The 25,669-nt window shown below is 42.5% G+C and overlaps 1 protein-coding gene across 1 annotated transcript in view; it reads left to right on the plus strand.

Moving 5' to 3' along the window:
• Positions 1-25,669, plus strand: part of lama5 (laminin, alpha 5) — a 122,261-nt gene that overhangs the window by 77,036 nt on the left and 19,556 nt on the right. Inside the window, exons 7-35 of the mRNA XM_034694911.1 lie at positions 249-405; positions 1,064-1,202; positions 5,389-5,531; positions 5,650-5,753; positions 7,017-7,170; positions 7,270-7,433; positions 7,696-7,804; positions 7,893-7,990; positions 8,075-8,288; positions 8,765-8,891; positions 9,572-9,711; positions 10,169-10,284; positions 10,504-10,715; positions 11,976-12,177; positions 15,379-15,523; positions 15,629-15,769; positions 15,996-16,157; positions 17,098-17,205; positions 19,009-19,092; positions 19,472-19,816; positions 19,904-20,034; positions 20,979-21,059; positions 21,146-21,360; positions 22,814-22,914; positions 23,041-23,224; positions 23,464-23,601; positions 23,693-23,844; positions 23,925-24,035; positions 24,152-24,263. Coding sequence (XP_034550802.1) covers positions 249-405; positions 1,064-1,202; positions 5,389-5,531; positions 5,650-5,753; positions 7,017-7,170; positions 7,270-7,433; positions 7,696-7,804; positions 7,893-7,990; positions 8,075-8,288; positions 8,765-8,891; positions 9,572-9,711; positions 10,169-10,284; positions 10,504-10,715; positions 11,976-12,177; positions 15,379-15,523; positions 15,629-15,769; positions 15,996-16,157; positions 17,098-17,205; positions 19,009-19,092; positions 19,472-19,816; positions 19,904-20,034; positions 20,979-21,059; positions 21,146-21,360; positions 22,814-22,914; positions 23,041-23,224; positions 23,464-23,601; positions 23,693-23,844; positions 23,925-24,035; positions 24,152-24,263 — 4,289 coding nt within the window. The remainder of the gene's footprint in view (positions 1-248; positions 406-1,063; positions 1,203-5,388; positions 5,532-5,649; positions 5,754-7,016; positions 7,171-7,269; positions 7,434-7,695; positions 7,805-7,892; positions 7,991-8,074; positions 8,289-8,764; positions 8,892-9,571; positions 9,712-10,168; positions 10,285-10,503; positions 10,716-11,975; positions 12,178-15,378; positions 15,524-15,628; positions 15,770-15,995; positions 16,158-17,097; positions 17,206-19,008; positions 19,093-19,471; positions 19,817-19,903; positions 20,035-20,978; positions 21,060-21,145; positions 21,361-22,813; positions 22,915-23,040; positions 23,225-23,463; positions 23,602-23,692; positions 23,845-23,924; positions 24,036-24,151; positions 24,264-25,669) is intronic.

The following is a 25,669-nucleotide window of genomic DNA, read 5'->3' on the forward strand; positions in this document are numbered from 1 at the left end:
TCAGGATGTTTGATTTGATTGCATTAAGACACAGTGGTGTGAATCTGAAGATTAACGATAAGGACAAACACGTTCAAAAGAAGCTTTAATCTTTCCTTTGCACGATTCTCTCTGGGAAATATGAAAACACTAATACACCCCCAAGGATCCGATCGCAGGAGTGCATCCATGAAGTGCAAAATGCATCATGCAATCAATTTGTTTGCATCTTTTGAACCGAATCAAGTCCCTCTTCTTTGTGTCTGCAGACCTCGTAAGGATCATTACATCCCCGATCTCCACGGTCTGAAGTTTGAGATCGAGGAGGGAACCACTCTGGACGGTCGGCCGGTTCGATTCGGCTACAGTCCGCTGGAGTTCCCAGGATTCAGCTGGAGGGGTTACGCTCAGATGTCTCCCATCCAGGTAGGAACTTTTACCTGACTGTGACTTTAATCATTAATGCATAGTGTCATGATTTAGTTCTGTTACAGACCTGTTTGCCCAACATAAACTACAGTAAAATGCAAAAACTCTCTTATTGAAACTGTGAATATGTTTATTATACCTGACGTATATCTGCGACTGTGGCCCATTTATGCTCCTGCATGATCTGAACAGCTAACTGAGACTTTTAAAGGATATTTCTCTTTGATAGAACTTTCATTTCTGCACAGAAGCATCCAAAGAATTCAGCGTTTAAACATATTATACACTTTAAGATGAACTTTCTCCTCCAAAAGTTTGCAGAACTTGAATTGCTTGCCTAAAAGTAAGAAATGAAAGGATTAAGCAGATTTTAAAAAGAGCTTCTCTGGATGTTTGTGCAAAAAAGAATGAATCCAAAGAGGAATATCGTTGGTTTTATTTCTGGGTAGAAGTGTTACTTAGTGTTGCTTTAATTGGTGACGGTTTTTGGCTTGGTTTCTCTCTCTGTGTGCTCTCTCCTCCTCTCCTCCTCTCTTTCTCTTCCCATCATTCTTCCTCCTTCCTCTTCTTAACTTATATCCTCAAACCTCTTCCCTCTCTCTTTCTTCCTTCCCTCTGTTTTTCCCTCCTGCCTTGCTCGCCGCTCTCCGTGCAGTCCAAAGTGTTGGTGTCGGTGTCGGTGAGCTCTCCAGACCTCTTCCACGTGGTGCTGCGATACGCCAACTGGGGGGGTTCGGATGTTCTGGGCCGGGTGTCGGTGATAGAGGACGGCTGGAACTACTACTGTGGTAACTGTGAGTGCTGGGCGGGGCTAATGAAGGACTAAACTCCTCCTCTTCCTCTCTCATCAACTTCTATCACTCTTTCCTGGGGTGGAAAGGAAAGTGATAGAAGATAAATCTCAACCTCTTCCTCCGTCTGTACTCTTCCTCTTCATCCCTCACGTCACGGGCAGCCGATGCCTCCTCACCTCTTACCTCTGAACTTCAGATTCACTCAGGAGTTCAGCTGTGTTCAGACATTTGAAGACAAAAATTTGAGTTTCAGACTATTTATGGATTAGTTACCTCCTTGGTTTAACAATTTAAATCACAGAATTTGTCCGTAGAGCTTCAAGGATTCATCTAAATGTCATCAGCTGCAGCTTTGTCATTTTTTCACTTTGTCCTTTGAGGACTGTTTCCTTAAATGTAAATATTCCCTGGTGTCCGTCCCTCTTAAGACAGTTAACTGAATATTTAAAACATGAGGACATGAAGTTAAGATTTAGAAACATGTTGCACAGTTATAAGGATCATAACACTTCATGAATTAGTTTGAAAAGGGATCTTCGTGCAAGAAATTGAAAAGTATTGTTAGTTGCAGCCTTGACTTTCAAGCATGACAGCATATCAGGCCACTGGAGACAAAAAAACAGAGCTGGAGAAGAGTGATATTTCAAAATAAAGGTCACAAGTTTATGAGGAGAAAGTTGCAAATTTGCAAGAAAAAAATAGACAACATTTCTTTTTAAATCTTGTTTTTAAATCTTGTTCTATGATTCCTTTGAGGACGTTCTGACCCAGATCTCCTCTCCTCATTTAAACCTTCTTTACAAGCAAAAATGTCACAATTTTACTTTTTAGTTGCAGCAATATGAGCAAAACAGAGCTGGAGAAGAGCGATATTTCAAAATAAAGGTCACAAGTTTATGAGAAGAAAGTTGCAAATTTGCACGACAAAAATTGACAAAATTTGTTTTTAAATCTTGTTTTTAAATCTTGTTTTTAAATCTTGTTTTTAAATCTTGTTCTATGATTCCTTTGAGGACTTTCTGACCCAGATCTCCTCTCCTCATTTAAACCTTCTTAACAAGCAAAAATGTCACGATTTTACTCTTTAGTTGCAGCAATATGAGCAAAACAGAGCTGGAGAAGAGAGATATTTCAAAATAAAGGTCTCAAGTTTGTGAGAAGAAAGTTGCAAACTTACTCAGAAAGGAAAACAGAAAAAGTTAGTTTTACGTTTCCCCCTCTGCATCCGACACATCTTGCTAAATTCAAATCATCTGCTGCTGCTAATATTCAACATAATGCAAAGAACATCTTCATCCAAGAGGACTTTCTGACCCAGATCTCCTCCCCTCATTTGAACCTTCTTTACAAGCAAAAATGACTTGATTTACTCATCACTCGTTAGTTGCAGCCCTCACTTTCAAGTACGATTGCTTATTGTAGAAGAAAAGAACAAAACAGAGATGGAGAAGAGTGATATTTCAAAATAAAGGTCACAAGTTTATGAGGAGAAAGTTGCAAATTTGCAAGAAAAAAATAGACATTTCTTTTTAAATCTTGTTTTTAAATCTTGTTCTATGATTCCTTTGAGGACTTTCTGACCCAGATCTCCTCTCCTCTCATTTAAACCTTCTTTACAAGCAAAAATGTCATGATTTTACTTTTTAGTTGCATCAATATGAGCCAAACAGAGCTGGAGAAGAGTGATATTTCAAAATAAGGGTCACAAGTTTATGAGAAGAAAGTTGCAAATTTGCACGACAAAAATTGACAAAATTTGTTTTTAAATCTTGTTTTTAAATCTTGTTTTTAAACCTTGTTTTTAAATCTTGTTTTTAAATCTTGTTTTTAAATCTTGTTCTATGATTCCTTTGAGGACTTTATGACCCAGATCTCCTCTCCTCATTTAAACCTTCTTTACAAGCAAAAATGTCATGATTTTACTCTTTAGTTGCAGCAATATGAGCAAAACAGAGCTGGAGAAGAGCGATATTTCAAAATAAAGGTCTCAAGTCCTTGAGAAGAAAGTTGCAAACTCAGAAAGGAAAACAGAAAAAGTTAGTTTTATGTTTCCCCCTCTGCATCCGACACATCTTGCTAAATTAAAATCATCTGCTGCTGCTAATATTCAACATAATGCAAAGAACATCTTCACCCAAGAGGACTTTCTGACCCAGATCTCCTCCCCTCATTTGAACCTTCTTAACATGCATAAAAATGTCTTGATTTACTCATCACTCGTTAGTTGCAGCCCTCACTTTCAAGTATGATTGCTTATTGTAGAAGAAAAGAACAAAACAGAGCAGGAGAAGAGTGATATTTCAAAATAAAGGTCACAAGTTTATGAGGAGAAAGTTGCAAATTTACAAGAAAAAAATAGACAACATTTATTTTTAAATCTTGTTTTTAAATCTTGTTCTATGATTCCTTTGAGGACTTTCTGACCCAGATCTCCTCTCCTCATTTAAACCTTCTTTACAAGCAAAAATGTCACAATTTTACTTTTTAGTTGCAGCAATATGAGCAAAACAGAGCTGGAGAAGAGCGATATTTCAAAATAAGGGTCACAAGTTTATGAGAAGAAAGTTGCAAATTTGCACGACAAAAATTGACAAAATTTGTTTTTAAATCTTGTTTTTAAATCTTGTTTTTAAATCTTGTTCTATGATTCCTTTGAGGACGTTCTGACCCAGATCTCCACCCTTCATTTAAACCTTCTTTACAAGCAAAAATGTCACAATTTTACTCTTTAGTTGCAGCAATATGAGCAAAACAGAGCTGGAGAAGAGCGATATTTCAAAATAAAGGTCTCAAGTTTGTGAGAAGAAAGTTGCAAACTTACTCAGAAAAGAAAACAGAAAAAGTTAGTTTTACGTTTCCCCCTCTGCATCCGACACATCTTGCTAGATTCAAATCATCTGCTGCTGCTAATATCCAACATAATGCAAAGAACATCTTCATCCAAGAGGACTTTCTGACCCAGATCCCCTCCCCTCATTTGAACCTTCTTTACAAGCAAAAATGTCTTGTATTACTCATCACTCGTTAGTTGCAGCCCTCACTTTCAAGTACGATTGCTTGTTGTAGAAGAAAAGAACAAAACAGAGCAGGAGAAGAGTGATATTTCAAAATAAAGGTCACAATTTTATGAGGAGAAAGTTGCACATTTGCACCAAGAGAAAAACAGACAAAGATATGTAAATGTTTCCCACTTTGCATCCTACAAATCATGCTAAATTTAAAGCATGGAACACAGCAAACACTTCAAACATTTGTAATGTGCAGGAAATTGAAAGGAAAATCTTCGGTCTTTCTTTGAATACCTTGAGGATTTTCTAACCCAGATCTCCTCCCTCCATTTAAAAAAACTTCTTTATGAGCAAAAAGTCACGTTTCTATTTGTTGCAGCCCTGACTTTGAAGTACGACAATAAAAGAACAAAACAGAGCAGGAGAAGAGTGATATTTCAAAATAAAGGTCACAAGTTAACGAGGAGAAAGTTGCACATTTGCACGGATGAAAACATGAATAAATGTAGAGCTTCAGCTGCTGCAGAATATTCAACATAATGCAGAGAACGTCTTCAGTCGTTCTTTGATTCCTGCGAGGATTTTCATACCAAGATCTCCTCCCTTCATTTGAATCCTTCTTAACAAACACAAACATCATCATTAACTCTGAACACAGCTAAACTCCTGAGTGGAAATCTGCTCCTCTTCCTCTCGTCGTTCCTCTCACATCTCAAAGATGACAGAGGGATCTTCTGTCGTTGGTGGCGGCCTCCGATCCCCCTCTTCTCACCTGCAGGGCCACAGATCAGTGCAGAGCTCAGGGACTTAGACTGAGGACTCACATCTTTCACCCTCCACACTCCCCTCCTCCTCCTCCTCCTCCTCCTCCTCCTCTTCCTCCCTCTGTCCCCTTAGACCGCAGTGAAGCTTCAGGTTTATGTGAGCCAGGAAGACGTCAATCTGGCTCGCTTCATCCTCAGATATGTAAACACTGAGGGCGCCACCGCCAATGGTAAAATAACAGCCTATCAGGGCAACCTGCAAGGTAGGTCTCCACCAATCACGTGAGAGTGTTTTTGAGTGTGTGTTAAAGAGGAGATGTGTGTGTGTGTGTGTTTAATAGAAGCTGCTGTTTGACTGAATCTGGATCTAAGTGTCTGAAACTCACTCCTCTGATGTGTGCGTGTGTTTTCCAGGCTCAGAGCAGTCCAAGCAGATCGTCTTCTCTCCCAGCGTGGAGCCCACTTTCGTCAACGTCCCCCAGAACAACTTCGTGGAGCCGTTTGTCCTGAACCCGGGAACCTGGACCGTGGTCATAGAGGCCGAGGGAATCCTGCTGGTGAGACAATCACACACTACAGATCTCTTTCTAACCATAATGACCTGAGAGGATGAAATTCAATCCGCCACACCTCCATTAACAACCCTAAAACTGACCTCATGCTCTGCTTCTGCAGGATTACCTGGTTCTGCTGCCCAGTGCGTACTACGAAGCTCCCATCCTGCAGATCAGAGTGACTGAACCCTGCAGCTACAGCTCCGTGGACGATCCCAACCAGAAGTAAATACTACTCATCAAGTCTTTCCTTTAGTGGAGGACAGATCTGCATGTGCTGCAACGATATGCATGATCGTGATTGAGGATGCAAATTAAAAGCATCCTCTGTGATCGATCTTTGATGACAAAGTTGCATTTTTTCCTCCCTAAATCATATCCTCCACAGGAACTTAATTCATACAATCTAAAGTATTGCATGGCTACAGAACACACAGAGGCATACATGACATTATCAGAATCAGAATCAGAAATACTTTATTTATTCCACGGGGGGTAAATTCAGTCATTACAGTTGCTCTATACATAATAAGTTCTACAAATCTAATGATGGGTTATAGTCCTGCAACAAGTCCTCAACCTCTGCGTCCGTACTGGCTGCTGTTGTGCATTGATCTCCCTCCAAAAAGAGCACATGGAGAGCTAACTGAGTCCACAACACTTCAGCCAGCTGGTTCACAGTGACACATGCTTTAAACTTAAAACACCTCCCTGATATCTGACTCTAATATGACACCACATGTTTTTTTTTTTTACCTCCTCCTGATAGAAATGCAATCAAAATACCTTTCCCCGTTGATTGGGAATAAAGATGGATGACACAGAAGTGAAAACAAAACATCCTGCATGATAGTTTTTGTCATTTGGAGATGGAGTCTCTCAAGTAGGGATTCGCTGGTAGAGACATGCAATTGGCGTCCTGCAACTTCTGCAAACCAAAACACTCATCCAGGTTCCTGATTCAATTCAGTGTGAGGAACCTGAAACACCAGACTCTGAATACTTTTCCTCCTCTTTGAAAATAAACCTGCTGTCCTCAAGCCAGATTAAGTAACAGAGGGACAGATTTTCTGCAGGAGTGGAAACTGCTTTAGGTTTATTAGCAGCTCTATCTAAAAAAAAAACTGACCTTCTTCTTCTCTTTCAGCTTCTGTAGAGATTAAACAAAGTAATAAAATGTGCAAGTGAGCTTCAGATGTTCTGGTAGGGTTGCTATCTTTGCAGGCTTGCTTTTTGTCCCACATTTCCAATCAGTTTGCAGTTGCATAAATCTCCTCAGCAAATTAAAGACAAAGAAGTTATCAACATGTCTTCAAAGATTAGACAAAATCCTTTCACCTAAATCTGATCAGATCTGGATATAATCCCCAGCTTTATTCTTACTCTGAGTTAAAGTCTGAAATGATTCCCCAGAGATAGAAAAAGAATCTTATTTTCAAGAACATGCATGCTTTAATTCCCTCTCTCTCTCTCTGTGTGTTTGTGTAGCTGTCTGCTGTACAGGTATCTCTCTTTGGACTCCTTCCCCTCCATCTCTGGAAACGACGCCACCTGTGTCCACGACAACCACCTCCCTCGCCCCTGCCCGTCTGAGAAGGTCACCCCGCGCCACCCCGAAATGGCCGTCTGTAGCGGGCACGATGTAAGAACACACACCTCTCCGTTAAAACATCACCCGTCCTGAACTTAAGTCACATCTATTCATCTATTCATCTACATCCTTTCTTCTTCTCTGCTTCAGATCAGCATCGAGCTTCGAGGTCGCCTCTCGTCTCCGGGTGAATACGTCCTGGTCGTGGAGTATTCCAGCGAGGAGGAAATACCACAAACTCTGACTGTGGCTGTGAACACGCCGGGATCCAGAGCGCACCAGCACAGCATCACCCTGCTGCACTGCAAATACAGGTGAAGCTTTAAGAGCATCTATGTGTCTCTCTCATTGTGGATGAGTGAGGATGTTATGGAAAATAAGGATCTAAAAGGAGCTGCATGGATGTGATTATGAGCAGCAGACAGGAGCTTGAAACCATCTGTCCTCCCTCACTCAGAGGAGGATGTAAACCTCTGATTGTGGACTCAGCTGCTTCACAGTTTGCTGTCGCAGTCCGCTCTTTATTAAGTCTGTCAACACCTCCTAATCGCTCTGTTTGCGTGTGTGTGTTTGTAGCTTCCTGTGCCGAGTCGTAGCCATCGACGATCAGAACAGAGTGGCCGTCCTCTCGCTCCCCGCTGACCCAGAGATCCAGCTCATCTCCGACCGCGCCAGCTTCTTCCTGGTGAGAAAAGAAGCTCCTGCATCACATGACACGACCTTCACCTCCTCACGGGAGCTTTTAATGATGTGTGTTCCCTCTCTGTCTGCAGCACAAAGTGTACCTGGTGCCCAAAGACCAGTTCAGCATGGAGTATGTTGAACCCAAAGTCCACTGCATCAGCACTCACGGACAGTTTGCACCTGACAGGTAAAGAAGAGTCAAACTCTGCTGCTACAAACACTCTTAAGAAGTATTCAACATCACAAACCTCATCTCTGTCTCTGTCTGTAGTTCCTCCTGCGTCCCCTCACGCTTCCAGACCCCGTCAGACTCTCTGGTCCTGAAGGAGGGTCAGGGCTCCTCCATGCAGGAGCCCATCCTGGCCTCCCCTGCAGCCGCTCCTCCTCTGCCGCTCTATCAGAGCGACGAGGCGCCCTGGTCAGGAGGAGATAGACCGCCACACGGAGCGGATAACGGCGACCACGTCAGGCTGGACTCAGTTCAGGTACAGACACTGAGGGACTTTATTTGACTTTTGCATCATCATGGGTTTGTTTGCAGCTTTTTGCTTTCCATGCAGACGTTTTACTCCATCTCTTTAGTCCAATTAGTCCGTGCAATGTTCCTATGATACTTTATTCAGTCACTCCATCATATTTTACACTTACATTTAGATTGTGAAGTGTATCAGGTTAAGGTAAAACTCTGTTCTCTGCAAAAATCACCTCTGAGCTTTTCTCTGGGAGTGCAGAAGAAACATGAAGAGACTGCAGCATGCAAAGTTTATGGGTCTAAAGAAACAGATGTTTAAGTCTGAAATCCGGCAGATGTGAGATAACTGCATGTACTGAATCATCTCCTGAGGTACCATGAGAGGAACGAGACGAGTCCATCTTAGCTGCAGTGAGCTGTTGGAGTGCTTGACTGAGATTATTACACAACTCAACGTCTTACTCTTGTCTTTCTGTTTCTTTTACCCAGAATGCAGCGGTGTACTCCACTCGTGTCCACGCTCTCGGGCGTTACGTCTTCATCCTCCACTACCACCAGCCTCACCACCCCACCTATCCCGTGCAGGTCTACATCAACGGGGGACGAATCTGGCAAGGTGAGAGAGCTAACACCGTTTTTTTATTTTAAAGGATGCAAGAGAAAAATAAATGATAAGATAGAAAAATCAAAGATTGAAAAATAAAGAAGAAAAGTATTTAGCACTCTCCATAAAATAGTGCAGGAGACGTATACAGACTATACAGGAACACACATTATAAAATGACATGTATATAAAAAGGTATTTAATTCCCAGACATGTACACATAACAAATGACTTTAAAATAAAAATAACTAGATAAATAAATGAAAAATAATTAGAAAAAAATTATGATTAATTAGATTAAAAATTATAATAGTAATAAAATAAAATATAAATTAAAATAAAAAAATTATAATTGTAAAATAAAACAAAAATAAGGAGAAGAAAAGAAAAGTATAATTTTAATCAAAATAAAATAAAAAAATATAAGATATAAAAATGATTCAAAAAAGGAATAATACAGATAATAGTAATACAAAATAATTTAAATGAACCAAAATAAAAATAGATAAGAAAAGAAATAATAATAATTATACTATTAATAGTCACAATAATCAAAATAAAATAATAGATAATACAAATAAAAAATAATAATAAGCTACAACACGTCATAAAGTAAACACAGAACAATGAGGATAAGAAACAACGTGTGTATAGAGTATATATTTAAACTCATGAATTGTTCTGTTCATCAGGCAACGCCAACGCCTCCTTCTGTCCTCACGCGTACGGCTGTCGTAACGTCCTGATCTCTGAGAACCAGATCATCCTGGACGTGACGGACCACGAGGTCTTCCTCACCGTGCAGATTCCTGCTGGGAGGACGCTGTGGCTGGTGAGCTTTAATTCCTCTCCTCTCTTTCATCCTCATGTTTGTCCCTCTGGAGTCTCACTTGTTGAAGCATCTTCTGCAGATGTGGTTTCTAGTCTTCCACCTTGTATCCCTGCTTTTACTTGTTTCACTTGTAGAGTTTGTGTTGTGCTTCTGCTTCAGTGGAGTTACAACAGGGAATAAAAACTTGACTAATTATGATTAAAGCCTTAAATAGGAGTTGAAACTTGTTCCAGTTTATGCTCTTCAAAGCTGCCAAGATCTGTGTGTTCTCTTGACTCCATTAGCTGCTGATCAATCTTGAGTGTTTAAACATAAAATACAGATAATGAGAGTGTTTACATCTCACAGATTATTTTCTGCTTCTGGTAATCTGAATTAGAAGTCTGTCAACTTTGAGTTTGTAATCTCAGAAACAAAGACGTCTTTTTCTGGTCTCACGTGTCGTGTGTCTCTGCAGGATTACGTGCTGGTCGTTCCCGAGGCGAGCTACAGCTCCAGCTACCTGAACGAGGAACCTCTGGATAAATCTTACGACTTCATCAGCAACTGCGGCCAAAACAGCTTCTTCATCAAGTCAGTGTCTGAGCACGAACCAAACCTGCAGAAAAAATATTCAGAGCAAAAAAAAGACTGCTTTTGAAATGTCTGCATGATCAAAAATAGCGTCTAGAGCCAGCTTGGAGAAAAAAAATTGCTTCATAACTGCCATGATATTTCTGTCACATCCTGTCAGAAACATTCATGATTTCCTCATCAGTGAGAATAAAACAACTCTCTCTCTTCCTCTTTCAGTCCATCCACCGCCTCTCCGTTCTGCCTCGGCTCGGCCGTTTCTCTGTCGGCGTACTTCAACAACGGGGCGATGCCGTGCGCCTGCCATGAGGTCGGAGCTGAGAGCGACACATGCGAGCCTTTCGGCGGTCAGTGCCACTGCAGGCCCAACGTGATCGGACGAGACTGCTCCATGTGTGCAACGGGATACTGGGGATTCCCCAACTGCAGACGTGAGTGACGAGCTTTAGTCACACTATAATCACTGATATCCTCCTGCAGGTTAAACAGAACGGTCTTTTAAAGGTGACATATCATGCAAAATGGACTTTTTAATGGTTCTCTCCCTGAAATATGTGTCCCTGTCTACAAACCCCCTGAAAAGTAAAAGAATCCATTCTGCCCCTGTTCTGATTTCTCCACCTTTCTGTAAATGTGTGCTGAAACCAGCCGTTTCAGACTTCAGTGTTTTTCATACGTCACAACGCCATCCGGTCTGTAACAGGAAGTCAGAGCTCGGAGCTTGTTCAGCCCATAGACTGTATAAAATACAACTCAACCCCTCCTCCGTTTTTCATTCCCTGCACACATGTGTGCTAACAAGGAGCTTAGGAGGGAGGCATGCTAGTTGTAGGCTGTCTTAATAAACACAAAGGTCGGTTTTACTCCCCACGTCTGCAGATTTGAAGATCTAGTGGATGATTTTTATTTGTCATGGATAAGTGCTAGCGCTGGTTAGCATAGCTACATAGCTACATGTCGTAGCTGTAGCTGTAGCAGTGTACCAAGACACACGTCGACATACTGACAAATAAAACAACAAGAAACACTAAATCTGTGACCAATCCTTCAGAAAAGGTCCTGCTGCCTTTCTGACAGAGGTCGGTTTTACTCCCCACGTCTGCAGATTTGAAGATCTAGTGGATGATTTTTATTTATCATGGATAAGTGCTAGCTCTAGTTAGCATAGCCACATAGCTACATGTTGGTAGCTGTGTACCAAGACACACGTCGACATACTGATAAATAAAACAACAAGAAACACTAAATCTGTGACCAATCCTTCAGAAAGGTCCTGCTGCAGGCGCCTCTCCGTCAGGATCAGATTCTGGATCAGATTCAGAGGGTTGAAGTAACGCGGGTCTGTGAGCAGCCGTGTATATTCAGCCAACATGTAAACATTAGATCAACGTGCTGGAGAGCCGAGGCCACACCCACTTCCTGAGGGGGCGTGGTCAGAGAGAAAACAGACTGTTCTGAGGAGGACTGAAGAAGAGGGTTTTTCAGGCAGACCAAAATCTGATTTCAAAGTGTTTTTTGAGCATAAACTTTAAAGACATGTTTTGGGGACCTCTTAGACCAATATATGTTGATGAAAAAAGCGTGATATGTCACCTTTAAAGATGTAGTGAAGTCAAACACTTGCAGAAGCAGCTCGTGTTGGTCCTTTTGAAGCATCTCTAACAAACCATCTCTCCTCGTCTCTCCTCCAGCCTGTAACTGCGGTACGAGGTTATGTGAACCCGTCACCGGTTACTGTATCTGCCCTCCGAGGACCGTCCGTCCAGAGTGCACGGAGTGTGAGCCGCAGACGTTTGGCTGCCACCCGGTGGTGGGCTGTGAGGTCTGCAACTGCTCCCGACCTGGCGTCGTCACCCCAGATACAAGCTGCGATACGGAAAGCGGACAGTGCAGGTACGACAGAGAGACAAGATTCTAACCTGTACATGTTTCCTCTGTGATTGCATTTGGAGCCTTAAGTTCTGGCTTTAACGTCCTGTTTTTTGGATCCAGGAGTGAGCGAGAGGATTGAGCCACAGAGAAATACTGGCTTGGTGTTCTCTTCATTATCAGCTAGCTTTATCACTACATGAAGAAGCAAAGTTTCATTCCTTTGACTCCTGATTTAATTGGAGTTAACCAAAGGAAAGAAAACAGCCGACTCCTCGGAGTGTCTTTTTATGCAGCTGTACAGAAGTTAAAGGCAATATTTGACTTATCCCAGAAAAGAGAGTACCAGTGGTGGCTGGCCAATAGAGAAGCAAGAAGCTTTATCACTTAAAAAGAAGTCTGAGGACAAAAAGAGGATTGGCTTTAATTTGAACCATGTGGTATTGTTTCTGACACAAATATGAAACCTCCAATTATTTAAGTTCTTTCTCCACCTTCTGGGTTTGAGCCCACTCTGGCTCCGCTGTGTAACACATAAGAAACTTCTGAGTTCAGCAGGTTCAGCCCTTAGATGTCAGGCCCGAGTCTGAAGATTCCTAAAAAGGCAGTTTATTCTCGCCCGTTTGTCTCCTGACACGATCTTGGCTCCGGCTCTCTCTCTGGGTTGAGTCTCCGTGTTTGGCCGGCTGAACGTGCCAACTCTTGTCTGGGTTTCTGAAGAAGCTGCAGCAGCAGCAGCAGCTCCGGTTCTCCTGAAGACTGGCAGCATTAAAACAACCGTCTGTCCTCGGCCTCATCTGTCTTCCTCCTCTGATCGTTTAAATCATTATAATGTTGCTCTTTGGAAATACTCCTGCAGCTTTAATTCAGGATTTAAGGAGTGTTGTTTGGATGTGGAATAGGACATGTGCAGAAGTGCATGACATTTAGGCATCCACATTCCCAAAGCAAAACATGCAATCAAGTAAGAAGCAGCACACATTGCACAGCAGATAAAGTTTGCTGCACAGTAAAAATATAAACTTGCATTAGAACATGTGGAAAAATGTAAAGCATGACTGAAAGAGATGAAAGAGAAGCATGAGAGTAGGAGAGGGGGATAATGCATGTGACTTTGAGTCCAAATCACAGCTTTTACCCATTTCACTGCAGCATCACGGACACTTTTCTGCAGACTGTCAGCTCTGGATCGATAGTTTTTGATCCTTAAAGTCTCTGCTGCTTGTCGTCCTGATTATAAAACTCCAGGAAGTCACTTTTTCAGAAGACAAAGATACAAAACTTCCAGTTGAAACAGACATATGTTGGTAACAATCTTTCTCCATGACAAAGACGAGATGGTGAGGAGCTTAAAGGCCCTGTGAGGAGTTTTTAACTGGCTGAGAAACAGGCTGAAACTGATACTGATGCCTCTTTATGACCCTCAAAAGCAAACAAGACCATCTACAACAACACTGATACTTTCTCTGTTGTCATTTTAATGTCTAAAACTGCTCTGAGGGGGTAGGTGTCAGAACAGATGATTGACATCTCGCTTTAGAAACACCCTTTTTTGGCTGTTTTCATTGCAAATAATCACATTGTAAGATAAGTCTAAAGGTTAAAAGACAACAGGATGAGGTTATTGCCTTAAGACAATTATTTTGCATGTACAGGACAAGAGATAAGAGGTATCACTTTGTCCACAAGGGGGCGCCAGAATCGATACAAGCTAAAAGTTCCTCACAGCAGCTTTAAATACATCACAGATAATAAAAACTAGGAAGAATGTACATTTGTTTCCCTTAAGGGGACGATGAGGAGATGAAAATGTTAGTGGTGTACCGTCAGACATTCAAAATCTGTGATATATCCTCCAATCTATGGAAATACAAGCAATGCTTACCTGCAACAAGTGAGGGGTACAAACCAAGTGGCAACCTCCGGTCTTCAAATATGAAGCCCATGCAGAAGTGTTAAAAACTGCAGTTCCTCTAGCGTCCACTAGAGGCTGGCTGCAGAAACACATGAAACCACATACACACCCATTCAAAGAAGACGATCTTTACAGCAGAAATAAACATGTTTACAGCCTGGATCAAAAAACAGTTTAGGGCTGAAGAGCTCATTTCTCTAAAGACACACACTGTGTGGGGGGGGAACTTTTATATTACTCATTATTTTTGAAGATATTAAACTTCAGAGTTTTGCCCAAATAAGGGCGTGGCTGACTTGATTGACAGGCGGGAACACTGCAGCTGTTAGCAAAAAGGATAAAGGCCCGCCTCTTTACCTCACACTACCTCAAGAGAAGTTATGTTGAGTTCAGCATTTCAAATATGACACCCGCCGATGATCAGCTTCAGGAACAGATGGGTGACGTCACAGATGCTACGTCCGTTTATTATACAGTCTGTTGTGCAAACTCTCACTGACTTCATGCATATCTCACATTTTCATTGAAGCTCCGTGTCAAAACCTTAATTTATCCCTGTTTGGCGATACATTAGAGAGCATACTGAGTCAGACTTTTCAAAGTTTGATCAACTTTTAATCAAAAAAGATGAAGATGTAGTTCAGAGTTCACTTTCTCTGCTTTTTTTTTTAGACTGTTTTGCTTCTTGCTGCTACATATCTCAAAACACCATCATTCCTAAACACACACACACGCACTCACACACACACACACACACACACACACACACACACACACACACACACACACACACACACACACACACACACTAAAAAGGAATGTGCCAGCCTTGTCCGGGCAAGACGAGGATGTAAAGCTTGAAGAGTTTTTTTACCCTACAGGCTCTTATCACTTTGGATTCCAATACCTGGCATTAACACACACACACACACACACACACACACACACACACACACACACACACACACACACACACACACACACACACACACACACACACACACAGAGTCAGATGCCAGTGTTTCTCTTCAGCGAATGGAAATATTTACAATCAATCAGCGATCTTTGACGGATCATTTGAAGCAGTAAAGCTTTAATCTGCTGCAGGATTGAAGCATGTTTTGACACATAGAGGTCAAAGGTCACTGTTTATTTATGGTCATTTTTATGCAAACATACTCTGACAGATGGATATGTTGAACTGATTTGTCCTCTCCTTGTTTGTGTTTGTCCCTGACAGTTGAATAAAGTTATTTTGAATTGAATCCAGGGATTGTAAAGGTGTTTTAATGAGCACGCTTTCTTTCCAGATGTAAGAACAACGTGGTCGGCCGTCAGTGTGACCGCTGCGCTCCCGGGTTTTACGGTTACCCCAACTGCCGGCTGTGTGACTGCAACGAGGCGGGAACAGAGGAGGAAGTGTGTGACTCCTTCACGGGACAGTGTCTCTGCAAGGTAAGCCCTCACACACTCAAACACACACACACACACACGGCCTACATGTCTTCCCCCCGTGCACTCTCACTGTTTCCTCACCTCCTGTGTGTCGTCCTCCTGCAGGAGAACGTTCAGGGTTCTCGCTGCGACCAGTGCAGAGTCGGTACGTTCCACTTGGACCCGACTAACCCAAAAGGATGCACCAGCTGCTTCTGCTTCGGAGCCACAGACCGCTGCCGCAGCTCTGAAAAGAGACGCACTGAGGTACTCTTAAACTTGACTGTATCACCTTATTGCATGTGTGCTTGCAGGACTCTTGTGCTATTTGAGATCCTGGTGATGCATGCTAAACATTCTTAACCTTAAGATGCAGCGAGGAGAGAAGAAGTCTCTGTCATGCTGAAAATATGCTTTCAAAAGGTAGAAAAACAAAGCTCAGATATCTAAATCTAAGAGGGTCATGACTTCATTCTTGTCTCCTCTCCTGCAGATCATGAACATGGAGGGCTGGGTTCTCCTCGGAGCAGACAAACAGGAAGTCCCCGTCGTTGTGTATCCTGGTCAGGACCTCGTTGAAGCCGACCTCAGCGATGTGCCGGACGTCTACCAGGACCTGCACTGGCACGCTCCGAAGACTTACCTGGGAGACAAGGTGAGAGAGGACAGCTGAGATGTTTGCACAAACTTCAAACGCTAAACTCTGAGTACATCCTGCATGAGCTGATGTTAGACTGTCACAGGTGTTACTTTTTGGTGAGTCAGTTTGAATGTTTTCATTACACATCGAACTCTTCAGTGATAGAAATAACAAATGAGACACGACCTGGAGTCTTCTGTGGAAGTGATCAGGTGCTGTTAAAACAAAATGAATCAGTAATCATGCAGAAGATGTTTCCAGTGCTCTCCAAGACGTTGCTTCATGTGATTCAGATGCAAAATAAAGATTGAATAATTGCAAACACCTCCCTGATTGGATTATACAAAGTCTGCATTGGTCCAGGGTTTCTGTGAGTCATCATTTCCAGGTCAGGGTCCAACATTTCTTGGCTTGAATGACTCAGCACAAAGAAATCCTTGAACTTTTCCAAACTAGAGAAACAAGGAAAAGTTTTGAGGGTCAAAACACAAGAAACAGAAGTATTCCCAGCTTCAAATTGAGGAATAGACGTCAGTAAAAAGTGTTGCACACACGCCTACATTTCACAAACCAGGCGGAGAGACAGACAGGAGTATCCGTCGTCTTTATCCCTCGGCTCAGACGAGGTGTTCAGATATGAATGAGTGTTTGGTCTGGTGTTTCAATCGACAGCCTTCATGCGATTCAGGCCGATGTTTTATTTTGTAACGCTCCACAAACAAGCTTCAAATGTCAGCGCTGCCAGAACCTGCACGCCTCAGAAATGAAGACACTTTATCTCTCCCCGGCCTCGTACAGTCTGAATGTAATCCATTGTTGTCTGGATTAAGATGCAGTAGCAGAAGATTAAAGCCCTCACATGTCTCTGTCTGTGATGTTCCTGTCTTACATCCTTGTAAAAAATTCTGATTCTGAAGTGTCTGATTGTCTCCACCGTGCATCCCTGTTTCTCCAGGTCTCATCCTATGGGGGTTACCTGAGGTATCGTCTCCACACCCAGACCATGAGAGGAGACGTGCTGTCTCTGCCAGCAGAAGCCTCCAGGCCTGATATCATTCTCAAGGTACAAATTACACAGACACAGATATCAGTGTAACCTACTTTCATATAAAACATGCTCTGAGGTGGTGAGAGAAGAAATGTTTACTCGTATGGAAAGACAGATAAAAATCTGCTCTGGTAGAAGAAGGAGGGATTTAAATTCTCTGCAGATATAAAAGAGAAAATGTTGAGGCTCTGAAATGAACTCAGAATAAAACGTGTCCCTCTGAAGGAAAACTTCTGAAACTACCTCGTGGGACACTTCAATATTTAAAACGATAATATCATGAAAAACAAAATGTTACATTAAGACGCGAGACAACATGTTACGATACAACACAGCTCAACTGGTTACCTAACGTTGTGTTGCTTTATTCTACAATACGATACGTAACATTACATCACGACACAAACTATATGATACAAAACAGTAAGACCGATTATGTTACACTACGTTACAATACTGTACGATACAATACAGCACGACTGTGTCCGTTACCTTACTTTACGCTACTTTACAATACTTATGTTACGTTACTTTACATTACTTTACATTACTTTACGTTACTTTATTTTAATTTACTTTACGTTATGTTACTTTACGTTACTTTACGTTACTTTACGTTACTTTACATTATGTTACTTTACGTTATGTTACTTTACGTTATGTTACTTTACGTTATGTTACTTTACGTTACATTATTTTACGTTACTTTACATTGCGTTACTTTACGTTACATTACTTTGCGATACGTTACGTTACTTTACCTCACTTTACGTTGCGTTACTTTAAGTTGTATTACTTTACGTTGCGTTACTTTACGTTGCGTAATGTTGCGCTACTTTACGTTGCGCTACTTCACGTTGCGCTACGTTGCGCTACTTTAGCATTACTTTACGTAGCATTACTTTACGTTACTTTATTTTACATTACTTTACGTTATGTTACTTTACGTTACTTTCCGTTGCGTTATTTTACGTTACTTTACGTTGCGTTATTTTACATTACTTTACGTTACATTACTTTGCGATACGTTTCGTAACTTTACGTTACTTAACGTTGCGTTACTTTACGTTGCGTCACTTTACGTTGTGTCACTTTACGTTGCGTTACTTTACGTTGCGTTACTTTACGTTGCGTTACTTTACGTTGCGTTACTTTACATTGCGTTACTTTACGTTGCGTTACTTTACGTTGCGTTACTTTACGTTGCGTTACTTTAAGTTGCGTTACTTTACGCTGCGTTACTTTATGTTACGTTACTTTACGTTACGTTACTTTAAGTTGCATTACTTTAAGTTGTATTACTTTACGTCGCGTTACTTTACGTTGCGTTACTTTACGTTGCGTTACTTTACGTTGCATTATGTAGCATTACTTTACGTTCCATTACTTTACGTTCCATTGCGTTATTTAACAGTATGTTGCGTTCCGTTCCATTGCGTTACTTTACGTTACTTTATATTGGGTTACTTTACAATTGGTTACTTTACAATTGGTTACTTTACAATTGGGTTACTTTACATAGCGTTACATATTTTATATATATATATATATATGAACCAGCTACCTTTATAACTTGACTAGAAAATAACATCCACACTAACACTTTTATCAGGTAAATAACACATCATTTTATAGTGAAATGCGTTAATTAAATATTTTGATGTTTGATGGAGATGCCAAGGAATCTTATCGTCTGTGTCTTTTTCATTAAGATTGAACCTCTCTCATATTATAAGAACAAAACAAAGCGTACACACTCTCTCTTAAATGACTACACACATGTCTCTGATGGTGTCCTCTGATTTTGTGTCCCTGCAGGGTAACCAGATGACCCTGGTGTTCATGGAGAGAGAGTACTCCTCACCTGAGGAGCCTCACCTGGGGATAGTTCACATGGTTGAGGTAAATCCACCTTCTAAGCCCTCGTGGATCGTTTGAGGTGCGAGCCAGAAGATTTATGTCAGAAGCCAAACTCTGAAAAGCAAAACACGACGCAGGCCGGCTGCAACACGTCGGATGGGTTTTATTGTTGTCATGATTTGAAGATATCAGTCACCGCAGGGAAATATTATTTTCATTCCTGAAGCTTTGATTGAAAGTTAAACTGAGCACTAGAGCTCCATAATGATTAGTTGGACAGATGTTGCAGTCTTTGGTTGATGTTATCTGAGTCTGTCAGTGTGCAGTATTTCATGTGCAGCTTTCTAAACACCTGAACCTGAGCTGCTGTGGGATCAAAAGGAAAACACCTGACATCTCTGTGCTCGTCTCTCCACCACAGGGAAGTTTCCGTCACGCTCAGACCGGTAACTCTGTGTCCCGTGAGGAGCTAATGATGGTTCTGGTGGGTCTGGAGTCCCTGCAAATCCGGGCCCTTCACTCCCAGTCCGCTCACTCTGTGTCGGTCCGGGGCGCTGTGCTGGAGGGGGCCGAGAACCTGCCCTCTGGACGCCACGCCAACAACGTGGAGATCTGCATGTGTCCCGCTAACTACCTGGGCGACTCGTGTCAGGAATGTGCTCCGGGTTACTACAGAGACACTATCGGCCTGTTCCTGGGTAAATGTGTCCCCTGTAACTGTCACGGACACTCAGACCGCTGCCTGGACGGATCAGGAATCTGTCTGGTAAGAATCATTCACAACATAAACATCACTTTCCCTCTTAGTATTAATCTCCTCTTTCTGAATGAGTCATTGTCTGTCTGCTTTTAGGACTGCCAACACAACACAGCAGGGGATCACTGTGAGAAGTGTCAGGGAGGATTCCTCGGGAACAACACGCTGGACGGGCAGGCGGTGTCCTGCTCCAGTTGTCCCTGTCCTCTGAGGACTCCATCCAACAAGTCAGTACACTCTCCTCCTCCTCCTCCTCCACTCTCCTCCTCCTATCCTTTCCTCCTCATCTCCTCTCCTTCTCCTCTCCTCCTCCTTTCCTCCTCCTTTCCTCCTCCACCTCCTCCTCATCTCCTCTCCTCCCCCTCCCCCTCATCTTCTCTCCTCCTCCTCCTCCTCCTATCCTACTCTCTCCTTTCCTCTCTTCCCCTCTCCACCTCCTCCTGCTCCTCCGCCTCCTTCTCACCTCCTATCTCCTTTCCTCTCCTCCCCTCTCTTTTCCTCTGGTCCTCATCTCCTCTCCTCCCCCTCCCCCTCATCTTCTCTCCTCCTCCTCCTTACTCTCCTCCTCCTCCTCCTCCTATCCTACCCTCTCCTTTCCTCTCTTCCCCTCTCCACCTCCTCCTGCTCCTCTTCCTCCTCCTCACCTCCTATCTCCTTTCTTCTCCTCCCCTCTCCTTTCCTCTCCTCCCCTCTCCTCTTCCTCTCCTCCCCTTTCCTTTCCTCTCCTCCTCCCCCTCCTCTCCTCCCCCCTCCCCCTCCTTCACTCCTCCTCTCCTCCTCCTCCTCCTCATCTCCTCCTCTCCTCCCCTCTCCTTTCCTCTCCTCCTCCTCTCCTCCCCTCTCCTCCTCCTCCTCCTCTCCTTCCCTCTCCTCTCCTCCTCCTCTATTCCTCCTATCCTTTCCTCCTCCTCTCCTGCTCCTCTCCTCCGTCCCTCTCCTTTCCTCCCCTCTCCTTTCCTTTCCTCCCCTCTCCTCCTCATCTCCTCCTCATCTCCTCTCCTCCTCCTCCTATCCCCCTTCTCCTCTCCTCCTCTCCTCTCCTCCCATCTCCTTTCCTCTCCTCCTCCTCTCCCCCTCCTCCTCCTGGTTCTCACAGTACCTGTCGTTTCTCTTTAAACCATGCCTGATAACACCTCCTTGTTGTTCTCTCTCTCTCTCTCTCTCTCTGTAGTTTTGCAGAGGGTTGTGTGCAGAAAACAGACCGGATGCAGTGTCTGTGTATGCCCGGTTACGCTGGACCACACTGTGAAAGGTAAGATGGACTGACTCATCACACTCTGGGTCCTCAAACTCCTGATTTAAAGAGCTAACATCTTCAAACCTATGCTCTTAACACAGGTGTGCCCCCGGATACTACGGCAACCCCATGGTCCTGGGCAGCAGGTGCCAGCTGTGTCACTGTCACGGTAACACCGACCCCAACATGCTGTTCACCGACTGTCACCCGCTGACCGGAGAGTGCCTGAGCTGCATGCACGACACGACCGGGCCTCACTGTGATATCTGCGCTGCTGGTTACTACGGCGACGCCATCAACGCCAAGAACTGCACCAGTGAGTCCAGATTCAGAATTACGGTGTTCCGGTTTTTAAAGTGACCCTGTAAACTGGAGACCTTCAGCTGAACGTGTCAGTGTTTGTGTTGATTCATTCTTTGCTTTTTCCATGTTTTTAACCGCAGGCACAAAATTTTCACTTTATTTCATGTTTTTCTGCTTTTGGAGCACAATTTCAAGTTTGAGGAAAATTATTTTTTTTCGACAGGGTCAACTTTTTTGTCAATTTTTTTTGTCAATTTTTATTTTCTTTAAAAAAAAAATGTCAAAATTTTTTTTGTCAAAACATTTTTTATGAAATATTTTTTGTCAAAAAAAAATTTGGCAAATTTTTTTTCAAATTTTTTTTTCAAATTTTTTTTTTCAAATTTTTTTTAAAATTTTTTTTTTCAATTTTTTTTTCAAAATTTTTTTTTCAATTTTTTTTCTCAAAATATTTTGTTCAAAATTTTTTCTTCAGTTTTTTTCTCAGTTTTTTTTTTTTCTCAATTTTTTCCAAAAACCATTCACAGTCATTGTGTTTTCCATCTGTGATTCTCTTGATTTCTCTTTCTTTCATTAGTTTTTATTTATTCTATCTTTTTTGTATGTGTGTGTACTTTTCAAAAGAAGAAGCTGTGATTCTCTTGATTTAGCAGCTTGTAACAGTAGTCTTCTCTCAGCCCACCGTGAATGCGTCTCTCCTCCCGGTGTTCCGGTTTTAAAAGTGACCCTGTAAACTGGAGACCTTCAGCTGAACGTGTCAGTGTTTGTGGAGTTTACATAGCTGTTGAAACACAGAGGGAGTTCCTGGGAATTCAAACTAGTTTAGTTTTTATTAAGATTTCAAAATATCCTCATCAGATATTTAATGATCGTCTAAAGACGTTTATGAGGGATGCATCCGGCTGAGAGTCTTCAGTTAACAGGGTCGCTCTTTAAACTGGAACACCGGTCGATCTGTGACATGGTTTTTAAATTCTGTCTTCTCCTTTAAGTTGAGTATTTCAGGTGTTTTGAATCCACTTTGTCTTGAGAGTTTATATTGATTTCCCAAAACCATCTACTTGATCTAAAACAGCACAATAGGAATCTCCTTCATGCTAACAGGCTAACCATGTTGTCGCTCATAATGATACCGGACTGTCTGTCTCCTTCTATGGAGTCATCTCTGCTGAATGGCCTTCGCCTTTTTCTTACTGCCCTCTACTGGTCTGGCCGTGAAGTGCAGTTACTTTTATAGCTTCTCAATTCATCACTGGCCTTATTTGCATAATCTTTGCAGGTCTTCAGGACTCAGTGGAAACACCCAGGAACCATTTAGTTCCTGGAACTAAAACTTATTTGTACTTCTGGTTGAAAAGCACCTTTTGATTTAGTTTCTTTTTTCCAAACTCTTCTTGTTGTACTTGTGAGGTGAAGCTGTTACAAGATGTGTCAGAAAGTTAAAGAGCTGTGTTTTCTTTACCCAGAATGCAGCTGTTCTCCATGTGGCTCTGAGTCATGTGACCCTCACACCGGACAGTGTCTCTGCAAACCAGGAGTCACAGGACCGCTGTGTGACCGCTGTGTGGTGAGTTATTTTAACTTTCAATGCAGCGCCAGAATCTTCTGCAGTTCTTGTTTTTAACAAACAGACAAATTTAGCAAACTACAATCTGTCTCCTTCATCTTCATCACACTCGTGTGTTTTTCTCAGGACGGCTCGTTCGGCTTTGACTCGTGCTCCGGCTGTCGTGAGTGCGACTGTGAGGCCTCGGCGGCTCTCGTGCAGCCGTGTGACCCTCAGAGCGGTCAGTGCGCCTGTCAGCCTGGAGTCAACGGGCCGAGCTGCAGACAGTGCGCTCCTGGACACTGGAACTACGGACCCGACGGGTGCAGGAGTGAGTGAACGCATGGCGTAGTTAAATTTTAGTATTTCTTTGAACCGTTCATTCAGCATCTTTCCATCCTAAACAAGACACACATTATCTGCTTCTAACTGCAGACTTAGAGGTGTTATGGTCCAAACAGTACCCCTGTGTTTACAGTCATGTCATCATAGCTTCCTCTACGATTCAAATTTCATTTTTATTTCATAACATTGACCTTTATGTCGTGTTTGATCCCTCTGTCTCTCCAGAGTGCGACTGCAGAGGTCACTGTGACCCCCGCTCAGGAGAGTGTCACTGTCCTGACGGCATGACGGGGAAACAGTGCGACAGCTGCTCCCAGAAACACAGCGTACCTGTAGAGGAGCACCACGGCATGCACTGTGAACGTAAGTCAGGCACACATGAAGTATTTCCCAGAGTCAATGCACAAATTGAATTAGGGCGTCTTATATGTTTCTGTGTTTTATTTGTCTGCAGCCTGTGACAGCTGCGTCATCGTCCTGCTGGAGGATCTGGACAAGATGGAGGAGAACTTCCGCTCCGTCGCCGGTCAGCTGAGCAATCTGAACGCCAGCTCCATGGCCTGGGCTCAGCTGAGCAACGTCAACAAGTCTATGGAGGACATCTCTGTGAGTAGTCACACACAAACACAGGAAGCAGGGTCATGTGATTGTCATTTATTAATTAATGTACTTTATCATGACTGTAGCGAGCGATGCAGAACTACAACAGCACTCTGGATGACAGCCGGAGTCGGGCCGACATGCTGGAGGCTGAAATCGCGAATAACAACGATGACATCAACGAACTGCAGGACAAGGTGAGATCACACTTACTCAAGCAATCTCCAAATACTGATTCAAAGGAGCAGATGTGACCAAATACATCAGCTGTTCTTGCACTTATGGTGTTGCTGTTGTCGTGTTTCTGTTTCAGGTTGCTGTGATGACCGACAGAGTTAGTGACATACGGGAGAGTACCTCAAACACACACCAGAGGGCAGAAGACCTGCTGTCCTTCATCAACAACATGACCATGGATATAAACGGTAGGATAGAGGACTCCTAAAGCTCATCACATTTATACATTATGATGCAAACTGTTCATTTCAGTCAATTTATATAAACAAACGTCATCCTCAGACTCTTTCCAAACAGAGCCGGTCTAGACCGTACTCTATGTTCTATTATTAACAGACCCAACATCAAGACCGGATCAGATCCAGTCCCATCTTACAGTCAGGACTCAGTCTGATCTCATCTTAATCCACCATGAGCAGAGCACTTTGCAGCATTTAGCAAGTTACAGTGGCAAGGACAAACTTCCTTTAACAGGCAGAAACCTCCAGCAGGACCAGACTCATGTTAGACACACATCTGCTGAGACCGTGTTGGAGAGAGGGATAGAAGGAGGTGAAGAGAGAGAGAGAGATGATAGTGGGGAGACGGATAGTAGTAGTTGTAGCAGCTGGAGTCTGGCACGTCCACAGCAGCAGAGATCCAGAGGAACCTACGAGACAAGGGAGCTCAGGGACTCCAGGAAGGTCTAAGAAAAGAGAGAAGAGAGGGAGACCAGAAGAAAGAAACAGAGGAGAATAAATGGTGAAGGAATGACAGAAGGAAAGGAGGGGATGATAAAAGGAGAGATAAAGGATGGAGAAACATGGAAAGAAAGGAGGAAAGAAGAAAGAAAGAAAGAAAGGAATGAAAGGAATAAGGAAAGAAAGAAAGAAAGGAAAGAAAGAAAGAAGAGAAAGAATGAAAGAATGAAAGGAATGAAAGGAAAAAGGAAGGGAAGAAAGAAGGAAAGAAAGACAGAATGAAGGAAAGAAAAATGATAGAAAGAAAGAAAGGAATTAAAGGAAAGAAGGAAAGAAGGAAAGAAAGGAAGAAAGAAAGAAAGAAAGAAAGAAAGAAAGAAAGAAAAAAGGAAAGAAAGAAAGGAAAAAGGAAGAAAAGAAAAGAAGAATAAAGGAAAGAAAGAAAGAAAGGAATTAAAGGAAAAAGGAAGAAAAGAAAGGAAGAAAGAAGGAAAGAAAGAAAGAAAGAAAGGAAAAAGAAAGAAAGAAAGGAGAAAGGAATAAAATAAAGAAAGACAAGAGAGAAGAACAGAAAAGGAGTGAATGAAAGAAGTAAAGAAAGGATGAGTAACAGACCCAAAAAAGGAATCTACAGCAGAGATCCAGAGGAACCTACGAGACAAGGGAGCTCAGGGACCCCAGAAAGGACTATGGTTAGTAACTTTAAAGGGACAAGAAGAGTTAAAGGAAGTGATAGTTTGTGAGTTCCCCCGGCAGTCTAAGCCTATAGCAGAATAACTAAGAGCTTGTCCAAGCCTGAGCCAGCTCTAACTATGAGTGAGGTTCATCTTTAACATTCAAATCAATGTCAAAGAAATATCTTGGTATATAACTGAGGTGCAGTCATGTCTGTGGTAAGTAAGATTTGTTTCTGT

Source organism: Notolabrus celidotus, chromosome 11 (genome assembly GCF_009762535.1).
Source record: "Notolabrus celidotus isolate fNotCel1 chromosome 11, fNotCel1.pri, whole genome shotgun sequence".
Lineage (NCBI taxonomy): Eukaryota > Metazoa > Chordata > Actinopteri > Labriformes > Labridae > Notolabrus > Notolabrus celidotus.